Genomic DNA, 23,025 nt, shown 5'->3' with positions numbered 1-23,025 from the left:
AGCGAATGTTCCAACACATTGCCCAACTCCAAACACAGCAATGTAACACTCTCCATAGGTCTGGAGCAGAAGGAACTGGATTGGAGACCTGATTTATCAAGCCATCTCATCTTGGGATACATGTCCCAAACACCCAAACTGTGTAGGGAGAAATATTAAAGAGAATACCAAAAAAAGGGGGGGAGGGGTTTCAAGTTGCCAACACTCTCATTTTCCAGCGATAACACTTTATTTGAGGCATCAAGCAATATACTGAAAGAGGTGAGTCATGCACAAGTAATGTCCTTATTTCCATGATTGTACATTTGATACTCTCTGCCCCCTTAAAGAGGGTGGGGGGGGGGGGTGAGCAAAGATGAGAAGCATGTAGCTTTTATATAAAACCGTATCTATGTAAGTGCTTGAGAAAAGTCCGCTTTTAATTTAGTTTTTCCTTCTCTAAAAGGCATGTCGGTTTTATTTCGGAAAACTAAAATAAGCTAGTTCTTCCACTGAGGATAAAGTTTCTCCCCAGCGTTACTCATGAAATAACGCAGCTGCCTTTTTCTTTAAAGGGATTCTTGTCTTCTGGGATGCCTTTCACCAGAGGGTCCTCTCCAGAACGTTCTTCAATGTAGTTTTTTATTTCTTCAGAACATTTGGACACCTTAAAGGTAAGGAGGGGGGAGAATGAATTAGGCCAGGATTGTTCAAACTGTATCACCTCATTTTAGTGAAATTAATATAATTGGATATGACCAGCATTTACAGGGAGACCAAAAATATTAGAGTATAGCACAGAGTATATGTAATATAATAAATGATACAATCTATGTAAAATATATTTCTAACTATGGGTTGGAATGTTAGAGAGTCACTGTATTACATAAATGATCCTCAGCAATTTCTATCCATCGTGACTCACATGATTTCCTTCCTCTGCTAAAATGCAGTTAACTAACTGACGTGTCCACAATATTTTAGGAACTAAACCAAAATGTGCTTTCCATTTTCCATGCTAATGAACAGGTGAAGTAGCACACTCCCAAATGTTTTGGGGTACACCTGCCAACATTCTCATTTATGATGGGTGTGTGCCACATTCTTCAATTTCACAAAATGGTAGAAACAATGAAAGTCTGACGAGGAAAAAGGCTGAAGTTGCCCAGTCACCCCATTCTGTCTCTGCTCAGAATTCCTTCCTGTTAGTTGCTTGAGAGCCATGGCCATAGTAAAAGACTTGTCTGAGACTTACTACGCTAACCTCAGATCCTTGTGTGTATGTAATCCTTTAAAAATGTTATCTGAAATGGAGAAAGGATTCAATGCTTTCCTTAAAAAGTCTATTCTTAAGAGAGGTTGCAAGAGTGAGTTTTTAAAAAGTACTTCAGAGGAAAGGAAAAGAAAAGAATTCATGTCCAAATGAAGGTCTCTATTACTAGTAAGAAATTAGAAGCAAAAATTATAGAACTCAAGCAAAATTCCAGGGACTAGACAAAAAAACACCCAAGACTAGACAAAAATATTCCCACTAAATTTTTAATGACTAATCTTCAAATTGTATTAATGGTGACCACTAAAACAGGTTTGCATGTGTATCCCAAGATGTATATAATTATTTACTTAGAAATAAATGCAGCTACTACTATGTCACTACATCATTCATAATTATAAAACATAATCTGGAAATTATTTAAAAATAGATAAAAAATGAACCAAAAACATAAATTTTAATATTTTCCTGCCATATCCCAAAGACTCCTTGCACACGAGGGTGGAGGCCACTGATCCAAAATTTAAAAGTAGGTGATGTAGTTATCTGGCTTAACACGTGGCAAAAAATAAAACCTTTTCAAGCACCATTCTCTCAGGTAGCATCTGCTCTCCATCCTTGCCAACACTGAATTCTCAAAAGTGAGATGCAAGCATCCATAACGTGGGCTCTGTGGACCCAGATAAACTTATGGATAAGATTCAAATTCCCCTAAATTGCATCTGTCCTTAAGGAGGCTCCTTCATCAGGTTTCCAAAGAGATCTGTCCCTGCCAAAGCACTCCTCGGGTGGGTTTCTTTCCACGGTCAAGAGGATATGTTTGAACCACAATTAGCTGGAGCCCGAATTCAGCCTGTGAATATGGTGCCCGTGGCCGGAGCAGAGCACACAGCTCAGACATGAACAACTGATGGACAGAATAACCAAGGGGGGCATCACAAGACTGTGTTCCAGTAATGGTCCTTTCATTAGCTCTGTGGCCCCATTGGGATTCAAGTTGGTGGGGTTTTTTTGTTTGTTTGTTTGTTTATTTGTTTGTTTTTTTAATTCTTAAAAGTAAGAGGGTTGAATGCTCTCTAAGAGCCCCAGTGTTTGCCTAGCGCTTATACTCTGTAATCCAAAGTGCATTATAAAATGTGTTTGCATATTATTGTCAGGATGTCAGTGCCTCTCCCTGGATCCCCTAAGGCTATCCTGGAAATTTTCTCTCCCGCTGGCATACCCTTGGAGTTTCTGAGGTTGGGAAGCTGACCTAGCAGGGTGTGTCTTAGATGTGGATGCCTGGGGAACTGGCAGGGAGGACCTGCTAACGAATATTTCCACTAAGTTGAAGCTTTAAATAACTGGAAGATATTTGTTTCCCTCCCCCTATAACTTCTGCAGAGGGATACTAGAGATGAAGCTGTTCCAGCTTTGCCACAATGCTTTACTTCAATATACGTAACTCTGTTTGCTATGTAACCTCTTAAATTTCATTGTGTGAGAAAAACAAAGCGGTCAAGACACGCTCTATCACTGGGCTTTGCCATCCACCAAATGGGTCCCTTACATTTTTCCAGAAACAAGTCTATTCATTGTGTCTGGTTTTTCTCCCCCTTCCCACACAGCAGTGTTTTTATAGCATCTCAGTATATGTGTTAGTATTTATAAGTAAACCGATACTACTGCATCCGTTCATTACTTATAAACAGGGCATTACAAAGGGATGAGAGTCACAAACAAATATGACATGGTAATGTTTTTCTCCCAAGCCCCAATGGGCTGCCCACGGAACTCCTCTGGAAAGAGCCCTGTGAAATTCAAACCTGGGTAATCCAAAACTTTAAATTGTTATTAAAAAAAAAAAAAAAAAAAAAAAAGCCTTTCGGATACCATTCTTCCCACGACGAAAAGATCAAGGAAGGAAGCAGCCATCTGTCTTCTTCCTACAGCTTGAGTTTTTAAAGCCTACTGCCTAACAGCAGGCAAGCTCTCTTGTCTGGTTCCCCAGCCCGGGCGCCTCAGATGTTCTGATATTTGGCTTTAAATTACTCATCAGCTCCCTGCTCTTTCCCCTTTACCTCCTAGGATTTCCACATCAACTGGCAGTCCCCAGGCGCTACCCAAGCCCTACTTCCAGCTGCAAAAACACAACAAAAACAACAGCAACACACACACACACACACACACACACACACACACACACACACACACACACACACACACACACGACCACCACCTACAAACCAGGAGAGACTGGCCCCCCCGGAGAAAGAAGGCACTTGGGGCAGCCAAGTTACCTGTTGCCTCTGCAACTTCACTTCTTTGCGAAGTTGCTCAACTTCCATCTTCAGCTTTTCCTTCTCTGGCAAGTCTTCGATGTGCAGGGCCGGCATCTTCGCCCCAGAGCCGGGCCCGGGGGCAGCTCTGGGAGTGGAGCAGCTGGAAATGCTATAAAGCAGGGCGCGTCCCAAAATAACTGCGCGCCCCCCCTCCCCGCCCGCCTGCCGGGCCGGGACCGCCCCCCGCGCGGGGGTCCCTGCGTGGAGCGCGCAGCGGCCCCGCCCGGCCCCTTTCCCCAGCCCGGCCCGCGTCCCCAGAGCTTAAAACCCCCGATCACACTCACCAAACCCCCAAACCCAGGAGGCCTGTCCCCGGGAGCCCGGGGAGGGTTCAGCCCTAGGACCCAGGGCCTGATTTCCGACCCCACCTCGCCCTCGGGGGACCCGCCTGGGCTGCGGCCCAAGGACTGGGGTTGCGCGCTAACCCCTGGAGAAAAAAGAAAAAAACAACAAAAGTTTTACTTTTTGTTCCTTTTTTTTTTTTTTTTTTCTTTCTCCTTTCTTGCCCTTTCCCAAGTCATATCCGGGCTTTGTTTGTGAAGCCAGAAAAAGGGACGCTACCCTGCAGGAAATAACAGCTCTTCACTTCTCCCAAGAGTTTCCAAAGACAGGGCGCGCACGTTCCTTTTCCCAGTCACATGCGCACGGTCATTGGGGGACTGTGGGCGCTGGAGAAAAGCCCCAGATGGACCCTGGGGCTGGGCTGTGATCTCAGAAAAACACCCTCCCCAGCTGCTGATGTCTCCTCGCCATCCAGTGTATTAAGGAACTGGAAAGCACTTACACATTTGGAGATCAAAGGGGCACCAGGGTATGAATATTAGTTACAATGTGCAGCGGGGGGGGGGGGGGGGGGGGGGGGCATTTTCTGACAAATAATTACATAATTATCTGCATCCTTGGTAGCAGAGTTTGTATTGGGGAGTGTTTGGTCATGACTGGAGGATATGTGGATGAGACCAGAGGAGAGAGCCAGAATCTTAATGTTCCCCATTCCCCCACCCCACCCCACCCCACCCCCAATTTTTTTTTTTCTTCCACTCCATCTGCCAGTTTGTGGGTGACACTTGACACCAAGGATTTTGAATTCCTGATTCCCAAAGTGTTGGTTTCTCCACTTTCTGGAAAGCAGTATTCCTCTAGCTGCCACTTTGGAAAAGCCAGGGAAAGTGACGGATGTGAAAAATGCTTGCCTGCAATAAAAACTTTCCCTTGGACTATAAACTAAAACCTTGTTAGTGATGCTTGAAAAATTAGAAGAAAAATAAAGCGTGAATGTGAGAAATCTTCCCAAAGCGGTCAGATGCTCCCCTTTCCCTCCGGGGATTACCCACTGCTTACTGAGTCACATTCAAGTTAAGAGTGGAGGCATTAGCTGAATGGTTTCAGGGTACTTGGACTTAGACAGCCATAGTCACTCCTCATTTTGTAAGCAATGGGTTTGGGGTTTTTTTTTTTTGTACAAAAAAACCCAATAATCTACTTGCTGAGTACTCCTGGATTCTAGTTTCAGCTCTGACACTGGCCCTCGCTGGAGAGGTTACTCCTCCCCTCTCCCTGATTCTGGTTTTCTTAATATGTAAGTATGTGATGGGAAGGGGAGAGGTGAATTAGCTAGAGTATGCTCCCTTTCTAGTTGCGTTTATGTCTCTCCATGTGATAAATGTAGAAAATGTTAGGCGGTTCTTTTTTCTGTATGAGAAATAACACACAGTCCGGGATCTCCCTGACTCAGAGAAGTTAGGTCAGCTGATGGAGTATTTTCCCTGTTAGTGAGCTGTGAGCCAAGACAAAAACTCATGTTTACAGAACTCATGCTTTTTTTTTTTTGGATTCCCCATTGTTTAAATTTAAAAGGTTGGTTAAAAATAGCTTAAATAAGTTAGTGAAAGTAGTTAATGTGGCCTAAATGAAATAAGCAGCAGCATCCAAATGAAATAAATTGGTTAAGTAAATGAATGTCAGTGTGTCTGTTCCAAATCATAAAAATAGAGTTATTTTGGTCTGGAAATTTCTTTCCAGTGAAATCATCTAGTTGCACTCAGTGAAAAATATTTATAAATCCATAATGGTTCTTTAACTTCTTCCACAGTGTTGTGAGACTTAGAGGTTAAATATATATATATATTGTTTTATTTTAAAAAAAGGTTTTATTCTTATCAAGTAATTCCTATGCTAATATTATTTTTAAGTAAATGGATTGAATTAAAATGAATTGGGAAATGCTGAAGTCCCATGATCATACTGTCTTCTGAAAAATGTTTTGTTGTTTGGTTTTATTTATTTATTTATTTTTGCCATTTATTTATTTATTTATTTATTTATTTTTCGGCTTTTATGCTTTTTATTTTTTTAATTTTTTTCTTTTTTTATTGTTTGAATGATTACAAATAGTAGTACATGTCTCCTTTTTTTCCCCCCTTAACCTCCCTCCTGCCTCCCCCTCCCCCCCATATGCCTTCTGTTGTTTGGTTTTAAACGGTAAAATGATAGAAATGCTTACACACACACACACACACACACACACACACACACTCAGTATGTGGTCCCTATTCTTCAGCAAAATTTTTTTGATAAACAAATGTAAAAGCCATATCAGTTGTATCCAAATGTGCTTTTAACATTTTACCTATATTTTATGTGTTATCCCTAATCAAAGTTAGTGTAGAAACCATTCTGCAGTGAAAATGACAGGTATAATCAGAAATAAACTTTTATTATCCCACCGTCTGTTGACAAATGTTTTAAAGAAGCTGCCAGTCATAAAAAGCAGTCAGAGGAATGTAAAGGACAGCATAGGGAAAATAGTCAATAAAATTGTAATAATTATGTATAATGTAGATGGGTACTAGACTTAGTGTGGTGATCACTTTGAAAGTTATATAAATGTCTAATCACTATGTTATACCCCTGAAACTAACACAATATTTTATGTCAACTGTAATTTAAAAATAAAAAAATATGGTTCCATAAAATGTTTTAAAAAGAAATCTGCTTAATAAAAATAATATGAACCATGTGGTTATTTTTACTTTTAAAGTATATAAGAGCAAAGACCATGAAATATTTATCTTGGAATGCAAAAAAAGAAAAATAAATTTTAAAAGTATTTTTCTGGTGTACCATATTTTCCGGCGTATAAGACGACCCCCTAATTTTTACAGTTAAAACATAGGTTTAGGCCTATATTTGCTGTATAAGACTATCCCCCACTTCCGAGGCAACACCAGTTCTTTTTTTAATAGACCTCCTTTCTGACTCTGGCCAATCTGAGCAGGCTTTTTTTCATTTCAAAAGTCGTCTTATACGCCGAAAAATATGGTATTAAGAATATTGTTAAAAATTCATATAAAGAAAATCATAAGAAAAATTTAAGGGCAGTTATATTAGAGTTGATTTTATATTAACTTAAAAGATCAGGGTTCTTTTTTAAAAAAATCTTATGATCTTTGTAAGACATAGATTCTCTTTGCCTCTGTTTTGTTAGGGTAAATAAATGTAGTTAGCACCCAGATTATACTCCTCTAAAATTCATGAAGTAAGTGATGATTGTTTAGGCCATTAAAATGGTGGTTTCTTTTTCTTTTTTTCTTTTTTTTAATTGATTTTTTTACAGAGAGGCAGGGAGAGAGAGAGAGTTAGAAACATTGATGAGAGAGAAACATTGATCAGCCACCTTTTGGACACCTCCTACTGGGGATGTCCCTGCAACCAAGGTACATGCCCTTGACTGGAATTGAATCTGAGACCTTTCAATCCACAGGCCAACACTCTATCTACTGAGCCAAACTGGTTAGGGCAAATGGTGGTTTCTTTAAGGAAACTATTTAACATACATTTCTTGTATTCTTGGTTCATTTGACTTTGGGTTCAATGTATCATAACTATCACATGGACATTTTCATAAACTGACCCATAAGACTCCTTTCCTAGATGGAGACACTGGGAAGTCTGATGCTCCTGTTACCTTAACAACTAACAATTCGTGGTATCAAAATTATTTCTTTCCTCAATTACGTTCATACAAGACTTTAATTTTTCTTGCATATAATTGGTCATTCTCATTACTTGGTTTATAGTTTCCCTTATAGATTTTTAGGAGACTTGGAAGTTTGAGATTAGCCTTGTTTTAAAATGTGGTTCACATCAATCAATCCCAATGAAAATAACAGTGTTTTTTGTTTTTTTCTTACTAAAACGCAAACTTACCTATGTATATAAAACACCCTGAAAGGGCTAGTATCTCACATGATATAGAAAGTGTGTCACTTTGCCCATTCTCACTAGTGATATCAGGTAGTTTTGTTGAATAAAATGCTAAGGCTATGCATTGTTTTCCTTTATTTTCACTTAATTCAATTTAACCTAGTGATCCATGTCCCTTAAATAACAACTTTTTTGGGGGGAAAAGAATCATTTACTGCCACTTGTCGTTGTGTGGGCTGTGGGACAGCCATGATTTCATTTCCTTCTCCTTGGATCATCTTTCTCTATACTTCCCTCCTATGATTTTTATCTTTCTCAAAATCCCGCTGACAATCTGTATTTTTAAGCAATAGGAATCTTACCCTACTGCCCATTTAAGTAGTAAGCCACTAAGATTCTGAATTATCCTTAAATTAAACACTTAAGTCAATTAAATTTTAAAGACTTTATTTATTAGTTGATATAGCAGTTACACAGATAAGGAGAATTTCCAGCTTGGGAAATTTACAATAAGTTATTGAAATTAAGACAGCCAAACAAGCTCTAAGAAGAGAAAGCATAGTAACGTAAAATGACTTAAGAGATACACAATACACATTCCTCTTGGAATAGAGGGAGGGACAGAGGAGACAATACTTAAGCTTCAGAAGAGAAATAGGATTTCAAAGGGCTGAAATGAGATGGAAAAGAGGAACATATCAGGTGGAGGGATTTGTAAGACTAAACTTAGGAAGATGGAAGATGGGGGGTCATGACAGGAATTACTTAATGTTTAGGTGTGTCGACCTAACTTATTAGGGTTAATAATAATAGAGGACATTTGTAAGGGTTAATAATAATAGAGGACATTTTTAAGGCTTTCTTCCATATATTCATCTTTTCTCTAGCAACTTTAAATATTCGTACAATAATAGATCTCTTTCAGAAAAAATAATAGCTAATTTAATAAAAATAATAGCTAATTTAAATATTTAATTAATAGAAGAGATTTATAAGGCTTTCTTCCATATATTCATCTTTTCTCTAGCAACTTTAAATATTTGTACAATAATAGATCTCTTTCAGAAAAAATAATAGCTAACTCTTCTCTTTTTAAAAGTATAATTAGCATTTCTAATCTATTACAAAAATAGCACTGTAAATGTGAGAGCGCAACAAGGAAATACTCGCAGCAAAAATAGTTATCTAGTTATCTATTAATATTGCCACTTGTTACAGAAGCAGAGGCATTAGTCAGCAGCGCAAAGGTAGTGAGGTCTGGAGAAGGCAGGAGGAAGCGACTAGCAGGAGGATGTGGATAGCTACTTTCTTATTGTCTTGCCTTTACACTGCCACAGAAAAAAGGATGGGACTGGTGAGAGTTATCATGGGGATGCTATGCATGTGGTCCAGTTCCTTTCCCAGTAATAAAGTAACACCTAGTGGGTCTTACTATATGCCAGGCTACATGCTAAGTGCTTTAGTCACCCTAGTGTCACAGTTAATCCCAATGACAAAGGGGAGAGCACTATTTCTTTCTTTATTCTACAGTAGAAGAAACTGAGACTCAGACAGCTTATGTCACTTATCCAAAGTCAGAGAGCCAGACCCCGAGCTATCTGGCTTCTCACCATCCTCATTGTGGTGCTGGTGACACCTGCGGTGCCCTGTGACCTTACACTGAATCCTCGACCCAGTTGGCATTCCAGGGGAAAGTCACATCATTGGTGACAACTGGAACTGGTAAGAATGGAGTAAGAGGTTAATGGTAAAACCATCATTGTTCCCTGGGGGTGGGGGTGAAAGATGGAGAGAAACAGAAAACAAAACATCAACAACCATCTTCACAGGACACATTTTGCCAAGATCAGTCTGATGAATCCAAAGAATAGATTTCCCAATTCAGAAAGCAAGAGAAAGTTTGAAAAAAAAAAATGTAAGTCTAGCCATGAAATTTCCAGATGGGATATTATGAGTGTTGAAAGGAAGTGAAGAAACATAAAACAGAAACTATATGCTGGCAACCAACATAAGACAGACTCATTCATAGAACACGGTAGTTCCTGTTGAAGAAAAGGGTCAATCAACGTTCTTGTCAATTATGCGTTAGACCCTATGCTAAACAAACAGATTAAAACGTAGACTTAACATTATTACATGCCTATTTTTGTTAAAGATTTATATTAATGAATTTAAAATTCATTCACATGCTCGATGATACTCTAACATTATGATGAAAAGTGAATGTTGTCATTGAGAGCTCAAGAAATTCCAGGAATTTTTAGGCTTATTTCTTTAAAACATCACACAGCCTCCCTTGATCTCCTTGTAGGGGTTTTTGTCATCGGGGATACCCTGCACCAGTGGGTCGTTAGCAGCATTTTGGAGGACATAATCCCGCAGGTCAGCGCAGCACTGGGAGACCTTAATGGAAAGCAGAAAGAGATCATTTGGCTTCATATACAATACTGCAGAATCCAAGAAAGTATTTATGGTACTAATCTCTGTGTGTTCTATCTTTCTAATGCGATTCTGCTTCCTGTCCACACTTATGTACTTTTTAGAAGAAAAGAGGACATAGCTGCTCCCTCCCCTGCCCTTCTGGGTATCTCCTGGCAGAGAAGAAACAACTGGCCACCCTCCAGCTAAGTGTTCCCAGCAGACACAGAGATCAGAACACAGCTGGCAACACAAGTCAAGAATGTCACCGGAGGAATATTAATGAGATATTTTTCCTCACTCCAAAAATGTGACCTATGAAAGTGGGAGGGAATGAATGATTGTTGAATTCCAGGCTTATCACCCCTGCTGGAATCTCAGAAGTATACGCAGATAATTTCATTTTTAACCCTCTCTATAGTGATTGATAATGACACTGTACCTGAAGGTGAACTCTAAAGGCCCAGGCACCTTTGGCTGATTTGTTCACATGTATCCCAGGCGTGTAGAGCAGAACCTACATTTAGTTGGTGCTCAGTAAATAAATATTCACTGAACTGAATAAGTTGTTTCGTTTATAAGCTTGCTCCTCGTTCATCTGCACTGTCATGAAGAATCAGGCTTTAGTACCTTCATGGACTCAGCCAGAGCCTGCTAATAATGTACCATTTAACATAACATTTAGGGAGAGGCAATGTTTTATACATATATAAATGTAAGTGTGTGTGTGTGTATGTGTGTGTGTGTGTGTACATTGATAGGCACATATGAGAACAAGGTATTCATTTGTTTAACTTTCAACTTGCTTTGTTTTCACTTAATATGTCATTCAAGACATTAATACAAAAAACTTGATTTTTTTGGCAGCCCATTAAGTGGTCATTCCATAAGTTATGTAACCAATTTTGTTTTTGTTTTTTTAAAATAAAATCTTTATGCCAAATTTGTACTCAGATTCTAAGCAACATTAGTCATAAGATTACAACTCTGCAAACTCATTATTTACATAGCAGAACAAATCATTTCTAACTGGGGCAAGGCATCCGTTAGGTGGCTCCTTCATAGAATGAAACATGGAGTTTGTAAACACTTTTGAAATATACAGCCATTTAGGTTCACTTGGTTTCTTTCCTCAAAAATTCAAAATTTGAGATTTAAATTCACTTCCCTTTTCCTCTCCTCCTAACACCAGCTCATTGGCTGCAACCAGAAGTCAGGAACAGATAAGTTGCTGTCCTCATGCAGGCGTTTGACAGTATCTGGCTGGGATCCCTATGTGAATGTATGTGTTTGGAATTATTTCAGCGCGGCTTCTTATCAGTGTATATGGCTTAATTACAGGTATGTGGGAAGCATTCACAATGGACTCCGGCCACTTCAGGTCTGAATTTTGGCTCTGCCCTCTGACCAACTTTGTATCTTAGTTCAGGCTTAGTTACTTCCTCTATGAAATAGCAAGAGCAACGCTAGCTGGCTTAACTGCCTGGCATACTAAGATGCTCAGTTAGATGCTAGCTATTTTTAGCTATCGCTCCAAAGATTATCTTTAGTCTGCCTATTGCACTGGCTTATCATCATTGCAAATCTCTCAGCTTTAGAAACTGGATGCAGAGTTGGCTGACTGACCATACTGCAGCCTTGACAACAAAATAGGTTGAGGCATATTATGGACCAGTCTGGTTCATTGATATTAATAACAATTCAAAAAATAATAATGGTAGAAAGTACCTGCCATATGCTAGGCATTGCACTCAGAATGTTTGTTGTATGTGTTATCCCACTTAGTCCTCCCAATTGCCCTCTGCATTTGGTATTGTCACTATGCCCATTTTACAGAAGAAGAAACAGAGGCACAGGGAAGTTAGATAACTTAGGCAAGTGTTACACAGGGAGTGAGTCATAGAGTCAGAATCTGAACCAGAGATATAGTTCCAGAGCCCATCCATTTAGCCATACTCTAATGACACTATGCCATCTTCTGTCAGTGTCAGGCTCAGGACCTAGAGGTTCCATGGTGTGTGTGTGGGGGGGGGGGGGCAGTCTCAGATTAAATAAGTTTGACTTCTAAGAGCAAGAAGATGTTAAAGAACAGAAAAGGAACACAAAACTTGACAGATGGTGATGTATGCACTATTTACTACAAGTAAAAATTCCTAGGTGAACTTGCCACAAGTGAATAATAAACACGAAGACAGCCAAATTGCCTACAAAATCACAATCCTGAATATATAAATAATAAAACCCTTTTGGGTGTTTTAAGTAAAGAAAAAAAATAATTCTCCTTTCCTCCAAAATTTTATTTTATATTCCTGAAATTATAAAGATAATGATTTGAACTTTTTGGTTATGCTCCAAGCTTTTCTGCTATCTATAGATTTCATTTTATCTTCCTAGCAAAATATGTTTTGCCTCTATGGGAAGGGCAACAGGGAAATGTGAGACACTTGTAAACATCAAAGAAGCCAAAATTCTTATTTTTATTGGGAGTAAGAGTATTGAGCACAAGTATAGAGATAATGCACTCCTTTTTTCACTTTGGCCTGATAAAATGAGTTTTTAAAATATATATATAAAATGTACTTTTATCACTACACTTATGAAGGAGCTTTTGTTTATACTAACTTTCCTAAAATGAACAAGTCTAAAATACATATCTACGTGTTCTCAACTCTATGGAAACTTTTTTGCCTTTGCCATTTATACTCCTTTAACGGTAGAGAATTCTTGATAACCATTTCCAAGACTTGTCAGATGTTTTTGGGAGGAACCACATGTTCTTGTGTTTGAACTAATTTGTACTTCTAAAGAAGGAATAGAATGTACTCATTCCTTACTGGCTATGATAGCACTAGAAGTGATGACTTCTTGGTTAAGAGTATTTGAACAATATCAAAGCATTGCATCAAATAAAGAGAAGCTTCTCAATGTAGAAAGATAAAAACAAAAGGCCAATATGCATCACTTTATTTTATTGCTTAGCTAAAATATGGTCACTGTTTCATATTCTTCTCTTTTCTTTTTGACAACTCTAAAAATGTAAAAACGCTTTTAACTTAGTAGTCATGTAAAAAAACAGGCAACGTCTAGATTTGAATCATGGAAAATAGTTTGCCAATTCTTTGGTTTAGAACCTAAATCAAAAGATAATTGTGATTATTCATTTTCTTAATCTCTGATAAATTTTTACCTGCACAGTTTATTTTTAACTTCATTGAGCCTCTCCAGTGAATGGTGTGGGGCCAGAAAAATAATTTCCCCCCTATCTTTCTAGGTTCTTGGCTCAGAAGCCTTTGTAATTAAAAAAAAAAAAAAAAAAAGCAGCAGATGAATCAGGAATAAACAAACAGAAGTTTAATAACATGTACATCTTTTGTATACACGGGGATACTCAGGCAAACTGAGCAATTCCCCCAAAATTGCCCAAGACAGTTTCTTATGTACCATCTCCATCTGAAGATAAAAGATGGGTAGGAGGGTGGGACTGAAGACCTTTGATGTGAAGTTCCCAGACAAAGCACAGCAAACTAGGATAAGATTATACAGATGGAAGCCCTCACCTCCCTTAATAATAGTTTCTAGAGATTTAGTCACCCTCCTCTTCCAGCTTCAGAGAGGGGACACCCTCACACATGGAGATTTCCCTTATAAATGTCAAAAACCTCTTACCAAAGGGTAACTTCTGCTATGTTTTCAGAGCTTCTCCTGTGTCTGCTGTTTCTTAACAACAATCAGACTACAGTAATCCTTAGGACAAAGAGGCATATTCAAAGGGCTAGCAAATTCTGTACTCTTTCAGTTGGTTTCTACTCCGGCTAATCCTACGCTATATCTAGTTTAAAATATAATTCGAAAGAAGACAATTTACCTTCATTCTTTCCAGAGCCGCTTCTCGGCGGAGCTGAGCAACCTCCTTCCTCAGTCTCTCCTTCTCCACATTTTCGTCCATGCTGGGTGGTGGTCTTCGTGGGCTACGAGGTAGAAAGTTAGTTCATGCACCTCAATTGTGGAACTTGCTTCAAGTCTATGTTAGCCAACCCTTCCCTCAGCTCTTAACTTGCCGAGTGAACTGCCTCTTTCTCTGTGTGTTTGAGAACCGGTTTCTCACGAATGCTCTCCAAACAATTGTAGCACTGAACACTAGTCTTGGGATTTTAAAGCTTCTTTATAATCTTCACTAATATGATTAAGTCAAGCATCAGACTCTGAACACCTGCTTGTAGGTTTGTGAGGGGAGGTCAGTGTGGTCAGTAGGTAATCTTAAACACCCAAAGCTCCTCCTTCTTTTCTTTTTTGTCCCCCCTGCTCCCACAGTGTCAAAATTTGGATTCTTACCCTCATCTCCAGCTCCAAAGCCCTGCACTATGTTATCTTGTGTCACTTAAGTTTGTTTAAGGTCATTTTGAGGACTGCCCATTAATCCCTTAAATCACTAGAGTATTTAATCTGGTATTAACAGAGAACCATTAAAAAGTGTCATTACAAAGTCTTTGTAAGTATGGGATTGAAATATGCACCAATAAAATGGAAATAAAGTGAACAAACAAATTGGTTACTGAAAAATAATTAGCATATTACTTCAAAGCATTAGAATACTTGGAGTTTCTGCGTAACCATCTCAAAGAATTAGACAGCAACCATAAGCAAATGTAGCAAGATATAGGGGGGCCTAGTGAGTCTGATCTGCCAACATCATCATAAAAGAATAGACTCTTTCTTCTGCCCTCTGTCACCTCTTCTCCTTCATTAGCTCTCTGGGCCATAGGAAAGATGGCACAGTAGCTTGGTGCTACCTCTATGAAATTGCCTGGAAGGTATTTCATCAGAGCCAAGTGGCATCATGTTTATAATCTCCACATTTTTTCCTCTTTTGTCTCTGTGGCACCATTTTTATTCAGACTGTGCTGTCTTTCTTGTCACTTACTGATAGGTGGCTTTATCAGTGCTCTTAAAGGATAGCACGAGGACATGATGTGGCTCCTTTAATACCATGACTAGTAGATAGTCTTGGGGCCCTACCCAGAGTGGGCATTCATCATCTTTCTAACATCTGCGGCTTTTGACTGCCAAGGGAAAACCTTCTGCATTGGTCTGTCCTGGGCTTATGGGAACCCAGGACAGGTGATGCCTGGGATACTACTGGCCCCTGCAGATGACCTGTCGTAAATGGCTGGCTGAAGTGAGGTTCTAACAGCCCAGGCCCCCTGACTCTGGGCTGAAGAATCTTGGTGTAACTGAGACCCATGGGTTCAGGATGAAGCTGGACTTCTGAAACCCCACATCTGCCTAACTGTTACTGCTTCATCCTGCTCTTCTCCTTCCTTCAGATGTTTCTTCTGAGAGCTCACCCTCCATGAATCACTTGGACAAGGGTCCATCTTGGCTTTGCTTCTAAGACTCTAAGACACTATAGTTAATAAGGGCCTTTACAAGAGCACGCATACCCTTCATAGCTTTTATGTCCTTACTACTGCCTATTGTTCTGTAAGTTTAAATAAAAACTCCCACCTTACTCAAGGACACCCAGACTCATAGATAAAAAGTAGTATATACTGTCTATAAGGAGAATCCAAATGCCCAGAATTGTATCAAGTTCAAGGGTTTATAGAATTCAGATATAACATCCTCTAATTTAATCTGTATCCAATTTTCTAGATGAGTCAAAGGTTGTCTAGAGAATTAAAATATCCAAAACCATTCAATGGGTGGCAATAGAGCTGGCGCTATTACTTAGGTATTTGTATTCTGGCCTGGAGTGTTTTCTACTCCAGCACACTTCTCTCAGTTTCCCTTTTTCAACTAGCATAAAAGAGACTTATCTTTTAATACCCCATAATTACATAGAACAACAAGCAGAGTTTACTACTCACCCTTTTCCATTTCTACCCTGCTGCCTGGGCTGCTTATATCCTATGCTTACAGGTTGGGCTACCTCTGCATGGATCCCTAAGTGGTGCTAGATCAGATTGTTGGCCCTCTTAACCAAGCATCCTAACCCAACTTTATCAGAATATAAGGAGAAGACTGAAAACATATAGATCAACGAGCTAAGGTAGTAGCTAAGCTAACCCAGGGGAGAAACATACCCCCTATTAAATAGAAGGATTTGCCTTTTACATCTTACTCCATCCTACCATTAGAAGAGCTAAGTACAAATAGAAGAGGAGGGGAAGGACATATCTCAGTCCTACCCTATCCTTGAAACTGTGGTTCTCAATGGGGGCAATATTGCCCCCTAGAGGGACTTTTGAAAATATATTAGGTAGTGTATGGCTTTCACTGGTTTTTGTGGATGTGGGTGAAGGGATGTTGGTAGCCTAAGTGTCTCAACAGCATCTTTCAGAGTTTCCATTAGGTTTCTTGCTAACTTATTTTACAACTAAAACAGGCTAGTATGAAAATCAAAGACCACCTGCTTTCTTTTTTATACTTTATAGATCAGCACATTTTGAAGAAAACTGGACAAATATTTAATTTATAAGGGCAATATTACGGGGAAATTATTAAAATTAGTTTTTTAAATCCTTTGTTTTATACAGAGATCAATAATAGATTCCTTTGAAATAGAAATGTTGCCAGTATACTTTAAGTATTTTGAGTTATGAACATTCACTTTGACACATTTTTTTTTTCCCAGATACAAGTCCACTGGGTCATGTACAATAAACTTGTAATCATGTGGGTATAAATTTCCTTATTTCTTACTTCTTAAAGTACTATTATGTGCTAGACACTATTCTATATAGAAGCTTAAGAGTAAATCAGAGGAAAAACTTAAAAAGTTTGTCCCCAGACAACTTACATTATCATGAGGAAAACAAAACAAGGAACAAGATAAAAGAATAAAACCTACCTTGTATCAGATTGTGCTAAGGGACTAAGAAGAAAAATAAATGGTGTACTGAACTCTATTCTAATGAAGACCTTTCAGTTCAACTCTATTTCCCCTCCCGCCCCCCCCCCTACACACACTAATAGTCAATAAGAGAAAAGAAAAAAATAGTGAGAGTCCTAGGCTATGTATGCCCCTTTCAAACTGCAGCTACTTCCTCTTGCAAAAGGCAGATTGACCCTCTCATGTGATTTAAGATATAAAACTTTTCCACACAAAGCTATAACAAATGAATATTTGTAGGATTTAGGCCACCTTAGTAAGTAATGTATAACTAACACAAGATTTGGGGTAGAGTATAAAAAATGACAGTATTTTTACAAGAAAGGGTGGCTTTATACTTGGACAGGTCAAGGTCCATTACTTTCTGCTAAATATAAGCCTAAAAATAAAGACTAAAGTCTTTAACTCTCTCAATCCTCTAATCTGATTATCAACTTTGGCAGATGTCTCTCTTAGAGCTTTATAGCAACATATTTAAATTGTAGCTACCTATTTGTTCTCAATGATAAATGTTATGTTTGAGTAAGAAAGATTTCTGAGATAGAGCTGTCCAAGAACTGAAGTAAGGTTATGAGAATATGTTGTATATAATAAACTTGACTTCGGTCCTCACTGAAGTAGACAAAAAAGATGTGTGTACAGTGAGACCAGGGAATCCTAATTCAGATGGGCTGTGCTAGCTGCCAAAGCTTTGGCCACGTCCCATATCAATCTAGAACTTCAGCTTCCTTAATAGGAGATGGGGGAGACTAAAGATCTTCCTTAAGTGGTTATTCCAGGGGATTTAATGAATTAATAAATACAAAATAGAATGCAAACTCTCAATAAACATTATATCCATCATTATAATTACTGCTATAGAGGTCCCCATGGTAGACAGGAATTAGAGGAATGTTTCTCTTCCTTTCCCCATTCTTGTCATGCCAACCTCTTGTGGACTGGTCACCCAGGCTAGAATTCTGGGTAAGTGGTGAGATTGCAGGAAAGGTCTTCAATTATATAGGCCAAAATTTATCCCAATCTTCTGGGTGTGCTGCATAGTTAAATATACAATAATCTGGGCAAGAGAAAAGACGGCCAACATCGTAAGTAAGCAAGACACTTGAGGAAGCATATACTTAGCAATTAGAGAAAGGTGTTTCAGAGATTCTGCCTTCCTGTAGAGGTCAATGCTTTGCTAGAACCACAGCTCCTAAAAGAACCAACCAAAGCAACTAGCTGATGAAGGAATGAGTGTGCCCCATAAATATGGAAGATGGAATGCTAGATATGCTTGTGTGGACTGGCTTTTATTTTGAATTGAGCTCTTGCTTAATTTTATTTATTTCTTCCTCTGTGGTCCCATAGGACCTGTTACATATTTTTAATGGTGTGCTAAGAACACTGTGTTATATGATGTTTATCAATCTACCCTACAATATTTTGAGGTTCCTAATGTATTTATTCACCCCCAAATACCTAGCACTAAGTTTGGCACTTTTAAAATATTTAATTTGCTTATTTTTTAAACAGGTGAATGAATGGATGACCATGGTAGGAGACACACTATACAGTCAAAAATCACGTATTCTTTCTGGGGAGAATGAGCCTAATAAAATTAGGCACAGGGAATGTCTCCTCATTTAATACGGCACCAATTTATATAATAACACTCACAAATGTGATCTGAGTCAGACAGAGGGCATATTGGATAAACATATCCTATGCAGCCCAACTTGGTAGAAAAATGCCTCATTGGTGAAGCAGTTGCCTAAACTTTAACAAAATCCTCATGACCCCTAATCTCTTAGAAGAGATTAACTGGATTTCTTAGCAGATGTGTAAACTCCTCACTGGTGCCAGCTGGACTCACTTCAGACTTTATTTTGACAGGGCTTAAACTAACAGGCAGCGATAACTTTTTTTTAAAGAGTTACCAATGCAACTCCTTAAGCAACTGTTTTTTATAATATGGATCCCCAAATCACTGGGCTCAGTGAATTCTCTTCATTCACCCTTGGGCTAGATATGCCAACCTCTCTCTAAGGTGTCTGACAGAGGAGAAGACCATCTGCCTCAATCCTTTCCTTGAATTCATTGTTACCTCCCAAGCTCCCAAGCTCGTTGGGTTCTCAGAGGATAGAACATTAAGCCAAAGGCTTGGGAATTCTAGGAGCAAATGTGTTCCAAATCAACTTTATATCCATTTGTTGTGGGGCCTGAGAGGAGTTGGGGAGAAAGAACAGAGGCAGGGATCTGAAAGGTGCTCCTGTACTCACTGTAGTGTTTGTGTGTTTTAATTCTGTTTTTTATTTGTTCTACTCTAACATCCTGGTAGAATAGAGCCCAGGTCTGGGGATGTTAAAAAGAATATAGGTCTGAGTTTCAAGATTTTTGGGTTCTAGTCTCAGCTTGCCAACAACAAAGGTAAGTAAACACCATCAGCCATTTTATCTTGCTAGATCTCAATTTTGTAACTCTGTAAAATGGAAATACTGGAACAGATCTTACTTATAGTTCCGTTAGGCATTCTAATTGTAAGAACTCCAGGCCTTATTTTGCAGGACTCCAAACTATTTTGAGCCTCTGTGTTTAGCTGCAGTCACCCATGCAGTCACTTGGTATTGCGATGACAAATCAATCTGTGTGACTGTTCTTCCCAGTTCCCTCCAGCTTTGCATTTCCTGTTGACTTTGGGTAAAGGAATTGCTTTCCTCAGCTATGTCGTAACCTTTGGCTTAGACCCTGGTTTAAGGGGATAGAAGTACAATGACATCCCTGTCGAGGCTGATTGTGGTGTTTACATGGATAAATTCAGTAATTTAAAGATTCGCCTTTACATGGGGAGATTTTTTTTTTTTTCATGGACATGAAAGTACTCAAGTGATTCACAATAAGAGAACCAATTTTCTTTCTGATAACCTGACTTGATGATCTCAAATTTCTAACAACCCTGTTTGTTCAATGCTCTTTCTTCCCTGTCCTTGCTCTGTACTCCAGAGGTATTAAAGATGCACCCTATTTGGCATAGGACAAGGGAAAAAACTAACATTTCTGGAATATCTCTTGACATAGGTTTCATCCTGGGTCTACAGACTCTGCACCACAGAGGGTGGTGAAAAGCCTGGATTTGGCCTTTTCCCATGTCCCTTCCCCTTCCCCTTCCCCTTCCCCTCCTCCATGTGTTTACACAGCAGGCCTGAGTAAACTGAGTACTCTGCTCTGGCCAGGAGAACCCTGAAACTCATTTCTCCAGAAGAGACCATCACAGAGTGAGGTCTGATTGCATGACTCCCTCTAGGCAGAGAGGTGGTCTCTGACCTCAACCAAAGAGAAGAGCGGACATGGGCCAAGCCACAGATTTCAGTCCTACAAGAACGGTTCCTATGGCTCCGTTCCCTGAATGTGGTTGGTGCCAAGGCACACAGGAACTGGGCCATGAGAGGATGGGGTGGAGTATGCTCCTGTGTGTGAGGAGCTGAAGCACAGCTCTTGGAGTGCCTAGCCCTAGGCACTTTCCCCTGAATCCTCAAAACACACTTCTAAGGCCCAGTTATTCTGTCTGTTTTACAAATTAGGAAACCGAGCCTTGGCGAGTTTATATAACTGGTCCACAGGAACAGGGGATAAAATCCAGGTCTTCCTTGACACACCATGCAATTTCCCCAAATAATCTGTCCCAATTCAAAAGATTCCTCTTTTTTATGAAGCAAATAATGATCACAAAATGCCAGCCGTGGAGAACAAACAACAGAAGGGACAATAGTCAATGCTGAATGACAAGCCTGACTCCGAATCAGTCCAATTCATTGTAGTCCATTTGGAAGGTACATTTAATCATATTCAGAAAAATAGAAATAGGTAAGTCTGAAGTGGAATTAACTTTTCTCCTGAACATGATCCCGATTGTATGTTTGGTAAAAACTTCCCTCCCCTAGTAATATTTGGGAGGTGCTGGGAGGGTCTAATCTGATTTTCTTATGAATGTGTCTTTCTAAAACCAGCTGGCTCTCTTATTCAATGGTGTGCTAAGGGCCAGTTTATACTGGCTGTGACAAACTGAGGGTTGAAATTGATTATAGTGGGGGCATTTGCCACATGGAAATTAGTAAACTATGCAAACCAGCCCCATTCTTCTTCCTGGAAAGCTGGTTGATAAACATCTACCCTTGTATTTCTGTCATTCTTAACCATACATATCTGATAACCTGACCACATAAAGAACAGTGAGTATTTCCAGCCAGGCTGGTTTTCCTAGGAATATGATTCTATGCCGTGATGTCAGGATAACTGAAAACTAGCACTAGAGGCTATGAGGTGTAGAGTAAGCCAGATTATTAACTACTGTGAGCATAGGGATTCTCAGAAATTTGGAAGAGAAATACTGCAAATTTGCTTCCAAATCCTAGAGAATATGGAGGAGCCAGGAACTGAGAATATTAAATGGAACAAGAAAAGGAGGAGGAGGAGGAAGGCAAGTCATATTCATCATGAGAACTCATTAAAATATCCTCCAAAATATCTTTACTATTTCATGAAAAATACCAGAGTAGATTATTTGTTTTGTGTAAATAAAAAGTTAAACTCCCCCAGTCTGGTGGCTCAGTTGGTTGCAACACAGTTCTCTACACCATAAAGGTTGTAGGCCGAGCGCTGCTCAGGGTGTGTATAGGAGGCAACGAATTCGTGTTTCATGTTTGTTCTCTCTCCCTCTCCCTCTCTCCCTCTCTCTCTCTCTCTCTCTCTCTCTCTCTCTCTCTCTCTCCCTCCCCCCCCCCATCTCTCTCTCTCATCAATATCCTTGGATGAGGATTAAAAAAAAAAAAGTTAGACTCAGGCTAATATGACAAAGGCATAATGAACTTTAACACATGCACTGCCATTGTGTGGGAAGGGGCTGATCTGTCCTGCTCAAAAAACAAACAAACAAACCCAACATAGCTGCAACTCTTATACACATGCTCAATGGGAGTGTAAGATGGTATTATCATTTTTGGAAAAACAATTTGGCAGTTTCTAATATTTCTAAATATTTTACCCAAGAGTAATACAAGTTGTATGTACAAACAAAGCGGCTTTACTCATAATAATCTCAAGCTAGAAACAACACAAATGTCCAAAAACAGGATATTTGTGGAATATTCACAAATTGGAAGGCTCCTCAGCATTTAAAAGGAACCAAACTATACAGCAAATGGATGTGTCTCAAAAAAACAACAACAAACAAACAAAAAACAACCCAGCAGCGAAGCAAATGAAGTACAAAATAGTACTTGCTTTATGATTTTATTTGCATGAGATTCAAGAACAGGCAATACCAATCTATGGTGATCAGAAGAGTAGTTGCCTCTGGCCTGAGGATGGAAGGATTAACTGGAAAACGGTATGACTGAATTTTCGGGGGTGTTGGAAATGTTCTGATTCTTGATCAGCGTGGTGATGACAAAGGTATGCCTAGTTATGAAAAATTCTTGAAACTACACTTAAAGCTATATTAGGAGCCCTTTATTAAATGTAATGTGGACCTCGACTGAAATGTGTGTGTAGGCACACACGTCTACAGGTAAACAAACACACATATACTTGCATTTCTCATCTAACTAAAGGGCACAGTATAAGGAGCCCTATGAATTTCACACTTTTCTCGCTGCCTTGCAAATGCGTGGACTTAATGCTTTCAAAGCATAGTATCCACTCCCTCCTCCGGGCGATGCTACATGCTGGGACCTTATGCAATGACTTCCCTCTAACTTCGTCCACTTCCCATCACTGACACAGAAGGCCCCATTGGGTCATGCCTGCCCCGCTCACACGCAAGAGAAAGTTGTGGAGACAGGTTCCACAACCCTGGAGGGGAATTCCTCTCCCAGCACACACTTTCCAGGGCCCCAGGGCGTGAATCAGCTCCCCGCCCCCGGGCTCCCCACAGGCACGCCCCGCCCCGCCCCGTCCGGGGT

At 39.5% G+C, this 23,025-nt stretch overlaps 1 protein-coding gene and 1 long non-coding RNA gene across 4 annotated transcripts; one reads left to right on the top strand and one right to left on the bottom strand.

Moving 5' to 3' along the window:
- Positions 1–210: 210 nt before the first annotated feature.
- On the bottom strand, positions 211–4,220 carry LOC311629220 (guanine nucleotide-binding protein G(I)/G(S)/G(O) subunit gamma-11). Of its 3 annotated transcripts, none has more exons than XM_084897173.1 (3): positions 4,036–4,220; positions 3,532–3,682; positions 211–646 (listed from the first exon to the last, which is right to left on the bottom strand). In XM_084897173.1, exons 1-3 carry the CDS (start codon positions 4,092–4,094, stop codon positions 521–523), a joined length of 336 nt encoding a protein of 111 aa, XP_084753299.1. In that variant the 5' UTR covers positions 4,095–4,220; the 3' UTR covers positions 211–520. The 3 variants fall into 3 exon arrangements, with proteins under 3 accessions (XP_084753299.1, XP_084753297.1, XP_084753298.1); XM_084897171.1 differs by lacking the exon at positions 4,036–4,220 and adding an exon at positions 3,858–4,000; XM_084897172.1 differs by lacking the exon at positions 4,036–4,220 and having other exon boundaries at positions 3,532–3,714.
- Positions 4,221–5,045: 825 nt separating this feature from the next.
- LOC311629181 lies at positions 5,046–10,464 on the top strand. The gene is made up of 3 exons (XR_014796171.1): positions 5,046–5,152; positions 9,310–9,501; positions 10,323–10,464. It is a non-coding gene; the product is annotated as an uncharacterized lncRNA (long non-coding RNA).
- The last annotated feature ends 12,561 nt before the right edge of the window (positions 10,465–23,025 follow it).

Source organism: Pipistrellus hanaki (assembly GCF_964339955.1).
Source record: "Pipistrellus hanaki genome assembly, chromosome: 10".
NCBI classification, from domain to species: domain Eukaryota; kingdom Metazoa; phylum Chordata; class Mammalia; order Chiroptera; family Vespertilionidae; genus Pipistrellus; species Pipistrellus hanaki.
This window is presented reverse-complemented; position numbering and strand designations above follow the sequence as displayed.

Coding starts and splice junctions, on each gene's coding strand:
- LOC311629220 (XM_084897173.1), bottom strand. CDS start 4,094: ATGACTTGGGAAAGGGCAAGAAAGGAGAAAGAAAAAAAAAAAAAAAAA. Junction 3,683..4,035: donor AAAAAAAAAAGGAACAAAAA/GTAAAACTTTTG, acceptor CCTGCTTTATAG/CATTTCCAGCTGCTCCACTC. Junction 647..3,531: donor TGAAGTTGCAGAGGCAACAG/GTAACTTGGCTG, acceptor CTTACCTTTAAG/GTGTCCAAATGTTCTGAAGA.